Source organism: Triticum aestivum, chromosome 1B, assembly GCF_018294505.1.
Source record: "Triticum aestivum cultivar Chinese Spring chromosome 1B, IWGSC CS RefSeq v2.1, whole genome shotgun sequence".
In the NCBI taxonomy this organism is placed as follows: Eukaryota; Viridiplantae; Streptophyta; class Magnoliopsida; order Poales; family Poaceae; genus Triticum; species Triticum aestivum.
Window position 1 is genome coordinate 649,914,182 of NC_057795.1, and position 18,557 is coordinate 649,932,738.

The following is an 18,557-nucleotide window of genomic DNA, read 5'->3' on the forward strand; positions in this document are numbered from 1 at the left end:
GGTGTGAGGCTGCGGCAATCCTTCGCGAGAGAGGATGAAGGAAACCCTACGGTGCAAAACACGTTGCTTGTATGGGCTCCTGATTGAGAGATCGTTCGTTGTAGGCAATATGTAAGGCGGAAATCACGGAAAGGACTTCCATAGCGTGAGGAGGGAAGGGAATCGTGATAGTTATCTCAGGCCCCACGCTTTCCTTTGATTTATCTTTTTTTTGGCAACTCCTTTGATTTAGGGAAGGGAATCGTGATAGTTATCTCAGGCCCCATGCTTTCCTTTGATTTATCATTTTTTTGGCAACTCCTTTGATTTATCTCAGGACGCATGTTTTTTTTTTTTTTTTATATCCCACGCATATAGAATTAATTGGGTTATTTTCGTAATACATGTTTATACAGAAATATTGGGCTCGGCTCATCAGAACGTTTATTCTATTTTTTGTGTGCTTTCTCTTCTACCTTTTTATATGTACAGCAAGTTCATCATTGTCTACAGAAATATAATTCTTGTATCCTTTATCTTCGCAGTTAGTTAATTAATGTGCCCTCACTGGTCGTGTTCGATAGGACGGGCCAGGGAAGTGCTTTCGGTTGTTTCAAGACTGAGCTTGATAAAACGACAGAATCCACTATTCCTAAGATCAAACCATGTAACCTTGCAAATATTGTACTACAGCCCAAAGCTATTGGGAGTGGTGACATCACAGGTTTCCATTTTATGAAGAAACCATCAAGGTGAGTTTCGTACAAATGTTTTATTATTATTACTGCTCACTTGTGGTCAGATAAATTGATTGCTTTCTTGGCCCTTTTATCTCCTTTTGTTCATTGTTGCTTATGTTGTCTTCAGTTTTGTGTTTACACATTACTATTTTATCGACGGTTGTTAGTGTTAGGGACGGAGAATACTTATTATTCCATGATGACCACGTCCAGTCAAGACCGAAATTGACACTTCTTTCTTCCATTTATATGTTAGATGGATAGTTTTATTTAGTTAGTTCATGTGCGCTAAATAATTCAACCAGTTATATTTGAGACAGGTTTAACAATCACATATGCACCTGAGAGAAAACAACCATCATAAATGATAATTATTTAAGACGGAGATTGATCCTAAGTGATAAATGAAAATTATTTAGGTTGTATGGTGGGTTTCAGTCTCAGGTGAGGTGCCTGACTTATGTAAGAAGCAGATTGATCCTGGGTGATAAATGAAAATTATTTTTGACCCGCAAAAAAAACAGCCATCATAAATTTGCAATTTATCATTTATATTTCTGTCAATGATCCCAGCAGCTTACATTTTGCTGGTATAGCAATATTATGTTTTGGAATTGACAGAATAAATTGAAATTTCTACGTTCCCAAATGAATGGTGCAAGTAATCAGAACATGAATGGAATAACAAGTGTGACACATTTAAAGTCTGTACTTTTTCATTTCCAGCCCAGTTGATATGTGAACGATTTTTACAAATAAATCACACTAATAAACGACTCTGACATAAAGATTCGGAGGTCACATATACATCATTATTGTTTCATGCCTATTATGTAGTGCGATGTGATCAAAACCTGCAAATAAAATAAGAGAAAGTGTTAGGTTCAGAGTTAGTTATATAGGTACAAAATCAAAGGTGCAAAGAAAACACGAACTATTGCACGTACCTCACCCCTCTAAAACATCTCTATAGACAATGTTTTTGGTGCTTCTCCCAGATTTATCAACCTCGGTGTTAGGCTTGGCTAAAATCCGTGTCGTCTTTCTTGAGACACCCCTTGACAATGCAACATATAGTTGGCCATGTGAGAAAACAGGTTCTGGAAGGTAAATACCGACATTTGGGATGGTTTGACCCTGTGCCTTGTTAATGGTCATCGCAAAACTCAGGCGGATCGGGAACTGTTTTCTCTTAAGCTTGAACGGAAGCGAGGTGTCCTCCGAGGGCGACATAGGGATCCTAGGTATGAACACCCTCTTTCCAGCATGCTGGCCACCAACAATCTCAGCATCGATTGCATTATCCTGGAAGGCCCTGATCATAAGGCGTGTTCCATTACATAGCCCATTATGAGGGTCGAGGTTCCGTAGCAAAATGACCGGGCAGTTGATTTTTACTCTCAAGACATGCGGGGGCAACCCATTTGGTGTGATCGAGTTCAGGAAGTCAATTGTGTAATTGTTCTGGAAGTCATCCTCGATATAGTCAAAGCTATGGTACACCTTTTCCTCGCCCGGAAATCTGGAGATCATCTTGTCATTCAAGTCATCCACATGCTCGTTTTTGGTCGAGAGAATTGCACGTGTGCTCATGTACTCTCTCGACCTAGCATTGGTGTGTAGGGATGGGAAGACATCTTCGATAAGCTTGTTAATAGGTTCTTCATCGTCGGTATAAGCAATCACAATGTCTTCAGGGAGATGCACATAGTCGTTGCCAATTGTTTCTTCCGTTCCATTGCCGATCCGTAGGAGGTATTCCGAGAACCAAGGGTCTGTCTGTGCCCGCATATTGCGTGTGAGGCATATCTTCCGGATCTTCTGCCACAGATAGGATCTCAACAGTGTAGCATCAGTGATCTGTGCTCTTGTCCCTCGTGTCACAACGGGGAGTACCTGCCTGAAATCGCCACCAAAGACGATAACCTTTCCACCAAATGGTAAAGGACATTCCATTATATCCTGTAGCGATCTATCAAGCGTCTCAACTGCTTGACGCTTTGTCATAGCAACTTCATCCCAAATTATCAAGGACGCCTGTTTAAGCAACTCTGCCGTACCACTCTGCTTTGTGAAGCTACACATGCTGTTGTCAGTCAGCTTGATTGGAATTTTGAATCTGGAGTGTGCAGTCCGACCTCCAGGCATTATCGATGCTGCAATACCTGATGTAGCAGTTGCGATCGCTATTAGGCCCATCGAACGGACCTTCGCAAGCAATGCCTTGTACAGGTACGTCTTCCCAGTGCCTCCTGGGCCATCAACGAAGAAAATCTGGCTTTTCTGGTTCGTCACATGCTCCATTATGTCATTGAAACCAGCTAGTTGCTCATTGTTCAAACAACTAAATAGATCTAGATGTTCTTGGTCCACCGTGACCTCTCTCTCGTCTGTTACCTCTCTATTCTCAACGTCAGAAGAACCATCTGCGTCAACCAGATCCGGAAGTCCATAGTGTTTAATATTCTTTCCCATGGATTGCAACAGATCCCTAATATCCCTAAGGACCATTTGCTCTAGTGCTGCCTCATTCGATTGAGTACGGCGATAATCTTCAGACATGGATGCTAGATGTTTGTCCCACAACTGACGGATTTGTGTTGCCTCACAGAATACCAGTATAGTCGCAAACAACCGTCTAAGAGCAGAAGGCATTTGAAATGTTGCTGCCTCTGTCATGCAATCATCAAGTGTCCTGTCATGCTCAATGAGGCCTAATTGCTCGCACGCCTCTCTGAAGGATCCGCATGGCTTGCCATTTATTGTTTTTAAATCATCAAATGAAGTGGCACCTCGGACATGGTTTAGGAGCACCCTCAGGTAGTACCTCTCTCCTTCAGCAGGGTGTGCATGCACCAATCTTCCAATCTGTGATCTCTTATTTTTCCTCGGTTGCCACTTCTTATTACCGGATATCCACCTATAATGTTCTGGGAACTCTCTGTACAACAATTTTCGTGCCTCTGGATACTTTTGGTTCATCTGAAAGTACTCGGTAAGCATGGATTTGGAAGAAGATGGCCGAGCGACAACATCTTGCAGATTTTCATAAGCCTGAAATGCGACTGTATGCATGTTTGGCAAATGAAGCTGGAGCTGCAACACAGCTGGGCTGACACCAAACATTTTAAAGCCAAAAATCCTGTAGATAGCTTCGGGAGGAGATATATAGCGTGCATCCCTATATTGTCGAATTTCATCAATGATTCCCCCATCATTGATAATATCCTGATGGAACGCAAATGATGCCTTATCATGCCCTTTGTAGATGTACTTGAATAAGTACTTCACTGCCTTGATGCTCGAGCATGCTTCGACATTAATGTGACAGTTGTATGTCATCAGCAGAAAGGGGTTGTAAGGGACCACCCATCTATTGTCCAAATCAGCTCCTCTGATCCTAACTCTCACCCCATCATCCCTCCTTCTATAGATGGGATATGAGTCTTTCCCTTGTAATGTAGCATCACAGAAATCTCGAGGGTAATGAAACCGACATTGTCCATCTATCATGCAAGGGCAACTTTTCTTGAGCGCGCCACATGGACCGTGCAACATGTGTTTGACCACCAGATTATGGAGAACAGGATATTTATTTTTGTCGGGTATCTGTGCCGATATCACCCGATCATAGTCATCCGGGGTCCTTAACTTACTTTTTGCTTTCATGATTAGAAGTATATGCTCATGAGGGAGGCCTCGTTTCTGAAACTCAGTGACATGTACATAAGCCGCAACTTCTCCAAAATGCTTACCCTTAATCAGTAAGTCCATCATGGATCGTTGTTTAGCTCTGTATACTCTTGCCACAAGGTCTGGACGGTCTTGTGGCAGCTGTCCAGGCAACAATTCAATAGTTATCTCCTCCCAGTACGGATTGCATGTCATCGTGATAAAATAGTCCGGTTTACCCCATCTTTGAACTATTGCCATTGCATCGAGGAACCTGCGCTGCATGTCACGGTCACCACCAGGAAAGGTACGTGGAAGCACGATTCTCTTCCCAATACGATCACCGCGTGACTCGCCAGCGATTACGGTGTCAACAAGGCCCTATAGTAAATCAAGATTTGACGCCAATTAGTATCCCATGTTGAAGCAAAGAGTGGCATCTGTAATACAATTTACTATGCCTTCAAACACAAGCATGTTACCTGGTAGAGGTCAGCGCGTATGACCTTTTGATTTGCTGGCTTTGAGTACCAGTCAAGCCTCATTGTCTCAATCTTGATGTACATGTCAACCGCCCACTGTTGGAAGAGGCGCCCCCCAAACAAGATGATGTTAAAAAGCTTCTTCCGGACCTGCAGTTTGAAGGCATAGTACTCCCTTGCGCTAACATATTTCCTTGATTTTGTGGCATTCATCTCATTGTCACCGAAATCCTCATCTGGGTTATCCTCGTAGTCATCTAGAAATTGTTTACCAACATTAAAGTTGGTATAATAGAACCATACGAATATAAAAACGTGAATCGCGTCCAATACCTGGAGCTAACTCAGTGGCTTGTTCTTCATGCCCTGCGCCATGACCAAGTTCTTCTCTAATCATGTTATCGTCTGAAAGATGGAAACTAAATAAGGTTAACTTTGATTAATATGTATAAATCAGTAATGAACATAATTTTGGTGTAATATAATCATAAGAATATAAAAACAACCTGCAGCTAAATCAGCAGTGTGGTCTTCATGCTGTGCGTCATGACCAAGTTGTTCTCTAATCATGTTATCGTCTGCAAGATGGATTATTGAATAAGTTTAACTTTGATTAAAATGTGTAAATTAATTATGAACATTATACCTGAAGGAAGAACATAGGCTGGGTACTCTTGTCGTGCAGAATCATCTACTGAATATTGGTTTGTGTCATCGGCAGCCTCAATATATGGCATCAAACGATTCCAACCGATCTCTCCACGTGGGAAGAATAGTGGATATGACAAAGGGTCGTAGCAACCATAGTATGCTCTAATATACAGGGGACGCTCACCTTTCCCGTACACAATAACACTTCTATCAAAGGTCTTTTGTGGGTCACTCCCTTCAACCCATATTGCTGCTACCTGAGAAGTTGTTGGCGCATTGTACCTCCGTTGATCAAGCTTGATATCGGTATTTAATGAGATCCTGTATTCATCTAGATTCGGAACAGCACCAAGGCTTTTAAATACTTGAGCATAAGGGTTATGCTCTAGTATTGCCAGAATCTTCCGTATGAGATCTAACCTAAGATTTGGAGACCTCTTAACCCTATGAAACAAATTTTCATCTGTATCATAAATATATAGCTGCAAATGTCGAGGGCCATTATCACCAGACTCCAGATCATCAAGAGCGTGGTATAACCCCCACACGCACGAAATGTATATACGCCGGTTCCTGCTGCGGTGCTGACTCGCCGATCCAGGGTGACTCCCAGACTTGTGAATGAGAAGTGGGAGTTGAAATACCGTATATTTTCCCTGAAATATTTAGCATCCTCATCATCTAGACTTGTAAACAACTGTTTCAACTCCTCACAAACATCTGGAGTAAATACATCCACTTTCCCCTTTCTGCAGCAAAACGCAGGCCCCTCATATTGAAATCGCAAAGCTCCACAATGGCGGCAATCACCAACTTTTCTAAGCACATGATGCTTTTTGGGCAGGGTAATATAGACTCTGTCATGAGCATCATTATTGGGAGCTCCATCACCATCCTGTTGTTCCACTCGGTATGTTTGAAAATAAACATCTGGAGCAGAACCGACATTTGCATTAATAAAAGTTCAAATAGAGACCATATTACTAATATTATATTGTAGTGGTAACTCATGACAGCAACAATAAACCTGATTGGGCGAAGATCCTAGCTTCTTCATCATGGTCTATGTCTCCATTTTTTTCTCCTTGGTTCCCGTCTCCCAAGCATTCTGTTTGTGAACATTGAATAATAGTGTGTTAGGAGTAGTAAATGATGCCCATTTGCTGTTATGCATAGTGGGGAGATGAATCTAAAAATGACATTATGCGGACCATCAATGTTTATCGTGTGCACATCGGGCTCCAGTAGTCCGTATGCATCTTTGGCGTGGTCGTTGGCTGAAAACATTTATTTGGCACAAAAGAGTAAGCAGCAGAGATGGACACTTTTTATGTACAGGGTGGTACCACCAAAAGTACCAATTTGATGATGTGTGTTTTGACCTGCAGAGAAGAATAAACACCACATAATTTAGCACCATTAATAGATCGGACAACTAACCCTTTTTTTCAGAAGACTCTTCTGGCATATGTAGCTTGTCGATTGCACTGAGTTGGGGGTTCTCATCTAGTGACATTTGTGTGGGTGTCAGCTGTCTTGACTTCCGTTGCATCTGGTACGCATCATTTCTGTGCAACCAATGGGACTCATCGTCCACATTGTCTCTGGTCAAATGAACGGAATTTGGTACCGCACCCCCTGCACTTGTTATGTTCTGCAGTTGTGTGACTGCAGATTGTCCGGTAGCCGGCACTTGCGTTACAATGTTACTGCCATCAAGGACGGCAGCAATATGCTTATTTTGCTCGCGGGTTTGTCGCTGTCGCTTTAATATTTCCTCCCTATTTCGTGCATACCGCTCCCTTTCCATACGATTCTTAATCTCATTACTGCCTGAGTAGATGAAGAATAGATCATTATATATACAAATATATTGTGTGGAGAATGAAGTTCATCTTTATTAATCTCATTACTGCCTGAGTAGATGAAGAATAGATCATTTATATATACAAATATATTGTGTGGAGAATGAAGTTCATCTTTATTAATCTCATTACTGCCTGAGTAGATGAAGAATAGATCATTTATATATAGCAATATATATAATGAAGAATGAAGTTCATCTTTATTACCTTGTGATACACCCAGCTGTGTTTGTGCCCCACTGATCTCAGCAGAGGCAATTTTCTTCTGTTTGTAGGCCTCACGTCGTCTCTTATTAATCTCATCCTTATTTTGTGCATACCGCTCTCTATCCCTCTGCCTTTTTACTTCTTTAGGGTCTGCACATAATGTCACAATTCAGCAGTTGGGGTACAAAAACTGAAATTGGGTGGTTGTGTAATGCTCATCACCCAAGGATTGGTTGTTGCTTATATCCTGGAACGGGGTGCGCGCCCTGTTGGGACTGGTTGGGGCCATATGAAGTCCTTCAACCCTGTGAATGTCAAGAATGGTATCACACAATTGTAACTGAAGGAATACTATTACCACAACTCAGATAGAGTAGTGTTTTATGTTCAACTCCATCCTACTATTTAACATGCAAGCTGGGTTAATACTCAGTCGCCAATTGAATTCCTTTTGCATTAATATTCATGTAGGTGTATCTCAGAGTGACTTTATGTGTGTTCATATTTGGATCTGAGAATTGAACCTGTTCATATGCAGCTTGATGAGGCATTTAGGTGAGGTCAGTACAATGCTCACTTGACAAGGATTCATGAAACGACGTCAGATTTAGGTCAGGTACGGACAACAAGGATTGTTAGCATATGGTCATGCCATATGCCATCAGTTCATACACTTTCCTTGTTTTTCATAATTTCATTCAACCAGAACAATTGATGGATCACATGAACAGGTTGAGAAAGGAGCACGGCAGCAACATGTAAAAGCCTTTCGAAGTTGTGAATGAGAGAAGAGCAAGCACCTATGTCGGCGAGGAGATCCTCGTCGCGGCCGTGGCAGGGCGTCTGTGCAGCTGCACCTGTCTTGGGAACAGCACGTCGTCGTGGCCGTCGTCGAGTGACTCGGCGACCTCGTCGTCGCGGCCGTAGTCGGATGCCTCGGCGGCTGCGCAGGGCAGCGACGTCGCGGCCGTCGTCGGTGCGGCCGTCGTCGGATGCCTCGGCGGCTGCGCAGGGCAGCGACGTCGCGGCCGTTGTCGGGTGCCTCAGCGGCTGCGCAGGGGCATGTAATCTGGACGTCGAGCCTGGATTGATTCCCGCAAATTGAGCTTAGTTGTTTCCATGTTATTTTCCGTGTATGACTCTCCGTGTATTTTGGGCGTGGGTTGTTTACTGATTATTTTTTTGAGAAAAGGACGTGGGTTTACCTGTACACTCGTGCGGGCGTGGGTTGTTTTACGGGCAGAGTTTTCGTCCGCTGGCCTGAACTTCTCTCGTTTAATAGTAGTATAGATTACGGGCAGAGTTTTCGTCCGCTGGCCTGAACTTCTCTCGTTTAATAGTAGTATAGATGTGAAGAATAGCAAACGCGAAAAACTATAAAGATTTGGCTGGTAGAGTACATTTTACCCGGCGGGCACCACCAGTGTAGCGCATGTTCATTTTCGAGAGTCTAAATGCATCTACGGCCGGATAGCTCAAACCCGCCTCATACGTCCGAACGGGCCGCCTGATCACTGACTGATCACGATTTTTTTGACCCAGACGAACTCCTTAAACGGGTGTCAAACGCCTAGCCTGACCGACACCTCCCATATCCAGCCCAAATATGAGGGCGCCCGGGCGCCCCCAGGCACGCCCGCCACGTCAGACTGACGGCGGGGTCCCACGCTGAAACTCCCGGAAATCCGATGGTCCGAAGCTCGTCTCCTCCGTCGGACCGGTGTCGCGACGTGGCGCCGCTTCGGCGGGCCGCGCGATGCCTAGCCCGGCTATTTAAGTCGACCGGCGGCATCGAAATCCTACCATCCACATTTTCCTCCGCCAGTCCGCCGCCGCAGCCACTTTCTGCTCCCCCGTCCGCCTAGTAGCCATGCCCACACGCAGCCGGGTGAGGAGCTAGCCACTTCTAACGCCGGAGTGCCGGCTCGAGCTACTTGAGCAGATCCGGGCAAGGCGTGAAGCCTGGATAGCCGTGGGGCTACCTCCGGATGCAGTGGATCCGAAAGGAGAAGAGGAGGACGACGAGGAGGAGGAGGAGGAGGAGGAGGATGCGGGGGACGTTAGCGACGCTGATCTGCAGGCGGAGCAACATGCCATCCTCGATTCTCTCCGCCCGGAGTTAGCTGCGGAGACCAGACGCTGTCGCCGGCAGGAGATGGAGGCCGCGGAGGAGGCGGAGATGCTCGCCTACATGGATGAGGTCGAGCAGGAGGAGGATGAGCAGGAGCCCTCCTACCTGCCCGTCCGGCCGGCGCCCCGCACCGTGGTGTGAACATCTCCGACGACGAAGATTAGCTAGGGTAATACGTAGTATGTAGTATGTAGGATTTCTTTTGCATGTTCTTTATGGATCTACGGGTCGGTATATGAGATATTCAGATGCAGAGTGACTAATTTGAGGCGTGACTGGTCACTGTCCGCGGACGCGCCTGGTTGCGTCCGCGGGCGTTTGAAGAGCCAGATTTGCAAAGTCGGGCTGTAGATGCTTTGACACCAACAAACTACAAGAGCAACAATCCAACTATCCGGCCTGCTCTATACGACAAGTGGCTGGATTATTAGTTTATATATGTTTCTTGGCTTAGCACGGCAGCAACTCGTCTTGCATTACCTCTTAATTTGTTCTTATAATAGGCAATGTAGATGTGAGGATTGTACGCTACACACAAGTACAGCGGCATCAATCATACACCCGATTCGTTGCCGGCGGAGCAAAGGGAGATATGACGACGGGCAGGGAGAAGAGGTGGAGCCTGGCCGGCGCGACGGCGCTCGTCACCGGCGGCAGCAAAGGAATAGGGTACGAAATATACGTTTCCCTCGAGCTAGTTTTCCAGTGCATTACTTACTCGCTAGCCATCGTGCTCGACTCTTGTGTAGGCGCGCCATCGTGGAGGAGCTTGCCGGCTTCGGGGCGCGGGTGCATACGTGCTCCCGCAACGCGGCGGAGCTGGAAGAGTGCCGCCGGCAGTGGGAGGAGGAGAAGCTGGCGGTCACCGTCTCCGTCTGCGATGTCTCCGTACGCGCTGCGAGGGAAAAGCTCATGGAAACGGTCAAGGAATCTTTCGACGGCAAGCTTGACATATTGGTAAGCTCTAGCTGTATTTTGTTCGACGGCTCAAAGGTAGTCAGTCGCCACTAGAAAAGTTATTTGGTCCGATCAATGAGTAAGTGCTACAGGACCACGTCAAATCACACACACGCATCCAAATTATCAACATAAAACATTTTGGAACTCCATTGTTTGATTCGTTACGACCTCTCCAAATGCTCTACTTCATTGTGCCGTTTCTTAAACTTATATTGTCAGATTTTAGCTAAGGTGGCACCGAATTAGTGGAGAAAGCGAAATTATTGTATCTTATGCTAAATACGGTCTTCACATAAAATGCGGCACAATAAGGTCTCTCCCCGTGCAAGTATCACGAGAACTAGATCGTTGATGCTGCGCCCATCTTTTTTGCGATAGAATAATAGGATTTTTCAAATTGTTGGTCCATAAATAAAGTCTCAAAAGATGAATATATTTTTTATTAAAATTTTGATGGTGCAAATAGTTGAAAAGTATATCTGACATATTGCAGGCTTGTATAGCAGCCCAATAAAGCCCAATCACCCACATGTCTTGAAATAACGGCCCATTAGGACAGGCGGGCCAGGTTGCAAAAAACTGGACCTAAAACACGATGTGACGGCCAGAAAAACATGAAATCCGGCGGCCGAAAACATGAGAGAGCTCGGTTTAGGTGTAATTTTAATATGAAGTAAACAACCTCAATTTTGTACCAAATGAATCAAATATTAGTAAAGTTACTTGTTGTTGTTTAAAGTTTCCTCTTAACAAAATAAAATACGTCAACCAAGGGGCTAATACATGATCTCAAAAAAATTCATCAAAACTATGAAAAATCTTACAATGAACATTTACAATCCAGGTGAACAATGCAGGGCAATTGTTTTTCAAAGTGGCTACGGAGTTGACGGAAAACAACTACTCGCATCTGATGGAGACTAATTTAGCGTCGAGCTTCCACCTCAGTCAGCTAGCACACCCTCTCCTCCTCAACGCCTCCACATGCGGAGGAGGAAGTATTGTCAACATCTCCTCCATTGCAGGCTTAGTTGGCTTTCCATGCTTCACACTTTATAGCATTACAAAAGGTAGATATACAGCTGACAAGTATATGCTTATGAAAAAGTATTTCAATCATCCTATGAGTGGCTAATAGTTTGTTTCTTTTTTTTTTCTCTTTTCCCCTCAATATGTGTTGGTTCACATGCAGGAGGAATGAACCAACTTACAAGGAGCCTCGCCACTGAGTGGGCTAGAGATAATATTCGTGTGAACGGTGTTGCTCCATCCATGATCATGACTGGCATGATCAAAGATGTACGTGTCGAGATTGTATTGTGACTATATTTTTTCCATTTTGACAACTTTGTTCCAACGTAGAAACTATTTAAGAAATACACAACAATTACTAACATTACTCAGATAATATAGCATTATTTATTGTTAAAATATTTTACACTTACAAATTTTTATTCGGGTACTACTTATACAAAAATAGCAGGGAAATATCAACGGCTTTTGTTGTTCTCAATCCAACAGATAGGGTCGGAGGCCCTGGAGAAAGAGTACTCGCGGATCCCGATGGGGCGTACTGGCAAGCCAGTGGAGGTCGCATCGGTGGTGTCCTTTCTCTGTATGCCCACGGCATCCTATATCACCGGCCAAGTTATTTGTATTGACGGTGGTCGATCTATTTGTTAGAGGATGCATGGCGAGCATGATTCTAATGTTGGAGGTGTTGGAGCTCCGTATGCAAGAGGCAGTGGTGCTTAAGTGGAGGCCTGCTAGTTGGGATCTATGTTGTATAGAACATGTTTTATCACTTATCATGTTGAACAGTTTGGACTTTGTTTTATTTGTGGTATGTAGCACTGTTGTGTCAAGCAATTATGTTGTTTGTTTGTCATATGAATTTCAATGTTTGACTTGAATTTCAGTTCTAATTCAGTTGCAGGGCTAGTTAGCAAACAACAGGGGCGGGTATGTATTAGAAATAAAACTAAAGGCGGTGATTAGTACAAAACCATCTGCGGTAAAAAAGACATTGGAAGAGGTTATTCGTGCGAAGCCGCATGCACTGTCCATGAAACTTAACGTGATTTCCCTAGCTGTCGCGGCTGTTCCAAGTATTGTCGACGCATGCTTTGAGCTGGAATATGGAACCGCCGCTGGACCATGCATGAAAATCGCCTACAACGCTCGATTTTATACGACTGGAAGACACCACCAATGCAAAAGCTCGGATCTGGTGTTAACTAGCACTAGCAAAGGAGACTAAAGCAAGCGCTAACACCCTTTCTCCACGGTCACCATGACAGTAGAAAACAAGGGGAGAACCACCGCGACACCCTCCGATCCACCCAACCTGCCGTCAACTTCAACTCCTATCAGCCCCAATCGCAAGTAGTAGAAGAAAAATAGTAGAACCTATTGTGGACACTACAGGGACCAAGCCCACTCCCCCCCTCCCTCCACCCCTTTCTGGGGACATCACCGCCATAAGAGGGAGGGAGGGAGTCCGGCGGTGAAAGGGGTGTGGAGGAGGTATTAGAAGGGGAAGAGACGGGAGGAAGGCAGTCCAAAAATTCTGGTAGTCCGCAAAGAAACCTTATTAGTGAGACACATTCGTACTCTACTTGGGTCTCATCTGGCGAGATTCTGACCAATTTGCTATTATTTCTGATAAAAGGTACTTTTATTGACTCAAAGTGTCGTCGTAAAAGATATGAACACAATAAGTCTGCACAATTAGGATGTACATTGACTTTGCATTAGTCAAATTATTTCGTTATTATGTTGAGAAAATATGAAATTACCAGTTTAATCATTTGAAATATTGACCATTTCATGTCCCCTCTCTGATCCATACTACTTGTCGCAGCTTTAGTACAACTTTACTAAAGCAGCCACAAGTAATATGGATCGGCGGGATTATTAATGTTACCATACAGTATGGTCCACCATGTTGAGTATTGTGGTATTTTCATATTTGTAAGCTGTATGACCTTAACAAGCCTTGGTTGAGTTCCCGCTTCAGTTGGAGCTAAAGTCCTCCGCTACCCGCTGAGTTCCTACTTTAGTTGGAGCTAATGTGTGTATTGTAACTTAGCTGATATTCATTCCTTCAGTACTTTATTCTGCATACTTGCTATGGCCCCATGTGATTGTTTTGGCCTTTTTAGTATGTTTTACCATTGACTGGCACTAACATTGTACTTTTACCAATGATGAAGCAGATGAAGAGCTATCGAGAAAGCAGGCTGCTCAAGAAGCTACAATACGAAAACTGAGAGCACATGCATGGAATAATGGAATATAGCTCCATCACCACACCGGAGTCTACGCTTTGGAATATAGCTCTATCACCACACCGGAGTCTACGCTTCCTGCCGTTCCGGGGCCGGTGGCGGGGAGGAGAATCCACGTGCCTTCGTTTTGGTTACTAGTTTATGATAATGTTTTTTAGTCCTCGCAAGTACGACACTCAGGGTGGATGGCGGAGCTTCTTCTTCGAGTTTATCTTCGAGGCTCCAATTCTGCCCGAGTTCGTCCGTTTGGACGTAGTCAACAGAGCTCCGGCATAGACTCCTGCCGTCTCCTTATGGCGGTGAGGTTAGGATTTCTCGTCAGGTGACGAGATTTGGTGTCAATTGCTTCAGATTTATGTAAGGGTTCAATGGCGACGGCTGTGACTCCAGGGCGTCGGTCCTTAGGGGCATGTGCATGAAAGCTTCCCGGCTATCATCTGCAACGTCAAGTTGGCTCTGGTAGAGGAGTGGCGAGAACGGAATGCCAGCGGCTCGTTCTGGCGGCAGTAGTGGTTCTTCGATGATCTCAGAATCTCGATGTAACTTTTATTTGTTTGAGATGTTTTGTACATCAGGTGAGCTTTTATAATAGATTTTATCCTTTTTCACAAAAGAAATAGATTTTATCCTTTTTTGCAAAAGAAAAAAGGTAAGATGCAAGCCAAAATTTAGGTGTTGAAGCAAGGGCTGAGATCGATATACAAACCACAAAGAATTTACATCAGAACCAGGTCGGCCATTATGTGCTTCCCATTTATCTATGTGATCACAGGTTCGGAAATGGTTATAACGAACCAAAACTTAAGTCAGTCGGACTGGTTACCGTGTCAAATATGCATTTTAAAGTCGTTTGGTACTGAGTCAAATCGTTCCATGAACACATGTATGACTCCCCCCCCGCAAAAAAACACATGTATGACTCTGCGATGTTTCACGAGCCACGGGGGACATGGTTGCGCGTCAGCACGCCCCAAGAACGTCCTTTTTTTTCTTATGCAGCAGGTTGATTTAGTTTGGGTCACGCTAACTGCCACACGTGTGGCAGGAAGGGAGACGCACCACACGTCTCTAATGTAAACAGATTGCCACGTCATCGCATGTATGCATGCAGGAATCTTTTTGGATTTTCAGTTTTAAAATGTTTTATCTCTTAAACGAAAAATCCGATTGAAAATTCGTTTTCACCATTAAATCCCTCGCGATGAGATCTTCGAAACTAGATCCCATGTTGATATGTTTTGATGAATTTTTTTTGGATTAAAAGTTGCCATGTCTATTGCATATGAATTGCCATGATGTTTACACTGAAGTTGCCATGATATGTTTCAACTATTTTCTTTAACATTTAAAAGTAAATTTTGACATTTATAAAACGGGGAATTAAGAAACTAGACTTGCCATGAACCATAAACTAAAATTGCCATGATACACGCATGTAAAATTGCCATAGTTCATACAAAAAATAATTTTTATGGTCAAAGTACTGGAGTTGCCATCATCAAAATACTAAAATTGCCATGATCTACAAACTAAAATTGCCACATGGCAACTTTAGTTTAAGCCCTATGGCAACTGTAGTGTAAACATCGTGGCAACTTCTGATAAAGAAAAAATTCGTCGAAACATATCAACATGGGGTCTAGTTTTGAAGATCTCGTCGAGACGGATTTAATGGTGAAAACGGATTTTTAGTTTGCTTTTTTATTAGGAGATACAACATTTTTAAGCCGAAAATCAAAAAAAATTCTGCTGATGTCATCTATTCATACGTGGCAAAATGAGTAGTGATAGAGGCGTGTGGGCGATGTGCAAATGCCCACACGTGTGGGCGTTAACATTTCCGTTTAGTTTTGCTTTTCAAAAAGTTTCTTGAAAATCAAGTTGACAGCTGGAAAAGGCACAAGGGAGGGAACAGGAAGCCGACCGTCCGCAGCGCGGTGGTTTTGGGTCGGCTGGAAACAGCTGCACGCGATCTTCTCTTCTTCTCTCTGTGTACCGTATAGGACAACCCACGGGGGTGGTACACTAGCGTGCCATGCATGCAACTCCTGTGCGGGGCCCACGCTCCAAGACTACCACTAGTATTAGTACTCCCAGTTGCATGTCGCACTTTGCCCAGGTGCTTAGAGGAATTAATAAATTTGTAGTCCATTTCACGAAGAGTACAATGTATCCACCCACCCTAATCTTGTTAGAGCATCTTCAAAAAAATAAAAAAGAGCGGTACCTACAAACAGGAATTTTAGATTTATAGAAAAAAGCTTCAATGGCAGACCTAAAACTGATTGAAAAGAAGCTGATTGGACCAAATTTTTTTAGCCATCTAAATTTTATTACCAAAGATCAGAATATAGGTTCACAATACCAAAATTAAAAATGCAGCTACACGGAAGATAACTGCCCGAGCGAGAAACTCCCCCCTCCCCAACCTGCCCTCACCCCACACCGCTGCCTCCCCCCTCCCCCCCCCCCACACACACACTCACGCCGCAACATCGCCTCCTTCCGCGCCCGCCACCGGCTATAGGGACACCATGGAAGGCATCCTAGTCTGACCATCACTGCTAACGTTGGAACGACGCCAAAGCCTGTCCGTCGCCTGGGGGAACCGCTGCAGAAACCTCGGCGTCGGCGCCAAAGCTCAATTGATGGCAAAGAAGCTCACCGGGAAGAGGCGGGCGCGGGACCCATCCATCATGGTTGTGGTCCGAGAAGGCGGTAATCGCGGACGCCCCACCCAGTCCATCCCTCCCACCGTATCACCGGCTCCTTCGGCACAGCCTAGGGCCTCTTCTCCTCCCCTCCCTGGACCGCACAAGGAAGAGTCACCATCTCCCGTCGCCATGACCGTCGGTTTCCCCAATGTATTGAGTGAAAGGACCAGGAGGTATATTTTTTGTTCTTTCTTCTATTTTTCATTGGATTTCATGCACTCTTTCATTTGTATGTAATTGTGAAGTGACATGTGTGTATTTCGTTCATAGTTGATTATATGTATTTGCAGATGATGAAACTTTTTTGCATACATCATGTTGCACCAGAATTTCCATCACATGATTTTCCATCTCAAGACACTACACCACAACACTACATTCCCCACAGTCAGGTTGGTGGGTAATACAAGTTCCACCGGCAGAAAGTCGGTCGGAAAAGACTATTGCCGACCGATGGCTTCTGTTGGGGAAAGTCCAGACAGGAAAGCCCTTTCCCGACCGACTGCTTGTCGGCTTTCGTGTATCTTTCCTGACCAACAATCTGTTGGGCCTGCCATGGGCCTTTCCCGACCAACAGTTCGCTAGGGTTTCCATGGACATTTCCCAGCCGACTATTTGATAGGGTAAAAGTTTCCCGACCGACTATCTGTGAGGGCTACCACGGGCTTTCCCGACCAACATACTGTTGGGCCTGTCATTAGCTTTTACCGACCAACTATCAGATGGGGTTGTATTTTGCCGACCAACATCTGCTAACCCCTCTGATAGCTGTATTTTACATTACCAATAGAATATCAATCAAGTAGCATAATTCGTAATAGTAAAGTGCATGTCTTCCAACAATATTAAACCAGAACCAAACAATTCACATATAAACAACATACATGCATTAATTTTCAGATATAAATAGTTCATCTGTTATGAACTCATGACCATCCAAGTTTCCTATAAACTAATGTAACTAATTAAATAGAGAGGAAACATTATGGTTCGTGTATGAAAGAAAGTCCTCGCTTTGTTTTCTAGAATTTGTCTCACGACAATCATCTGCCCTCCTTCTAGTGGGCAACTACAGACCCATCCTCACAACCTTCCACCAAGGTGCACCAAGATCCTTGCATCATTCTCATACTCGACATCAAAACCTTCATTCTTCATCTCATTGGATAACATCCTCCATCTTGAACATCTGCAAGTCAAAATCCCTAGTTAATATTCCACACAACAATTAGAGCATCCTATTTTCTCTATGCAGCCTTGAATACCATTTCATACCAAGGCAGCTGAAGAGAATTCGTTATCACTAACAAGAAAAGGGGTACCCAACCAAAAAATTAGAAGGGTGCGTACCTTTAGCTCCCCTCTTTTGCTATATCCTGAGATACAATGTATCCTGGTCTATGTGCCCATGTGGGATAAGTCTCTTTAGGCCATTCCTATAGAAATGGAAGGAGTAAAAGGCAGATGATTATGATTAGGTAGTAGCAAAAGCATTTGGTAAGCATCTACAGAATGATAAAGGATATTTCAATTAGCATCGTGAGGCTTGCAGAGTACAGAAACCAAATACGTACCATTGCGAACAACATCACATAATTTCATAGATAAGGAAGTGATTATGTTTAGTGGTTTGAACTTTCAGTAAAAATGTGAATAATAAGTTGTTTCCATGTTCATTTGCATCGATGTACAGCCATAATTCAGCAGACAACAGCATAGCAAGCTTGACAAGCAGCACACCAGCAAGCTCTAACATAACCTCACACATCATTTCATTATTTCAGCTAGAAGATGCACACCACAAGGCCAGAACCTAGAAGCTGCACATGGATTTGGTCTTTTCACTGGACAAAGAGGAACTCGGTA

The 18,557-nt window shown here is 44.0% G+C and overlaps 1 protein-coding gene across 1 annotated transcript; it reads left to right on the forward strand.

Annotated features, from left to right (window-relative positions):
• Positions 1 to 10,319: 10,319 nt before the first annotated feature.
• LOC123145438 (noroxomaritidine/norcraugsodine reductase-like) lies at positions 10,320 to 12,370 on the forward strand. The gene is made up of 5 exons (XM_044564850.1): positions 10,320 to 10,396; positions 10,477 to 10,684; positions 11,532 to 11,757; positions 11,880 to 11,990; positions 12,213 to 12,370. The coding sequence occupies exons 1-5, from the start codon at positions 10,320 to 10,322 to the stop codon at positions 12,368 to 12,370; spliced, it is 780 nt and encodes a 259-aa protein (XP_044420785.1).
• The last annotated feature ends 6,187 nt before the right edge of the window (positions 12,371 to 18,557 follow it).

Excerpts from the sequence above, each read along its gene's own strand:
- LOC123145438 (XM_044564850.1), top strand. The coding sequence starts at position 10,320 with ATGACGACGGGCAGGGAGAAGAGGTGGAGCCTGGCCGGCGCGACGGCG. Across the intron at positions 10,397-10,476 it reads GGCGGCAGCAAAGGAATAGG|GCGCGCCATCGTGGAGGAGC; the intron begins GTACGAAATATA and ends ACTCTTGTGTAG. Across the intron at positions 11,991-12,212 it reads TGGCATGATCAAAGATGTAC|GGTCGGAGGCCCTGGAGAAA; the intron begins GTGTCGAGATTG and ends TCCAACAGATAG.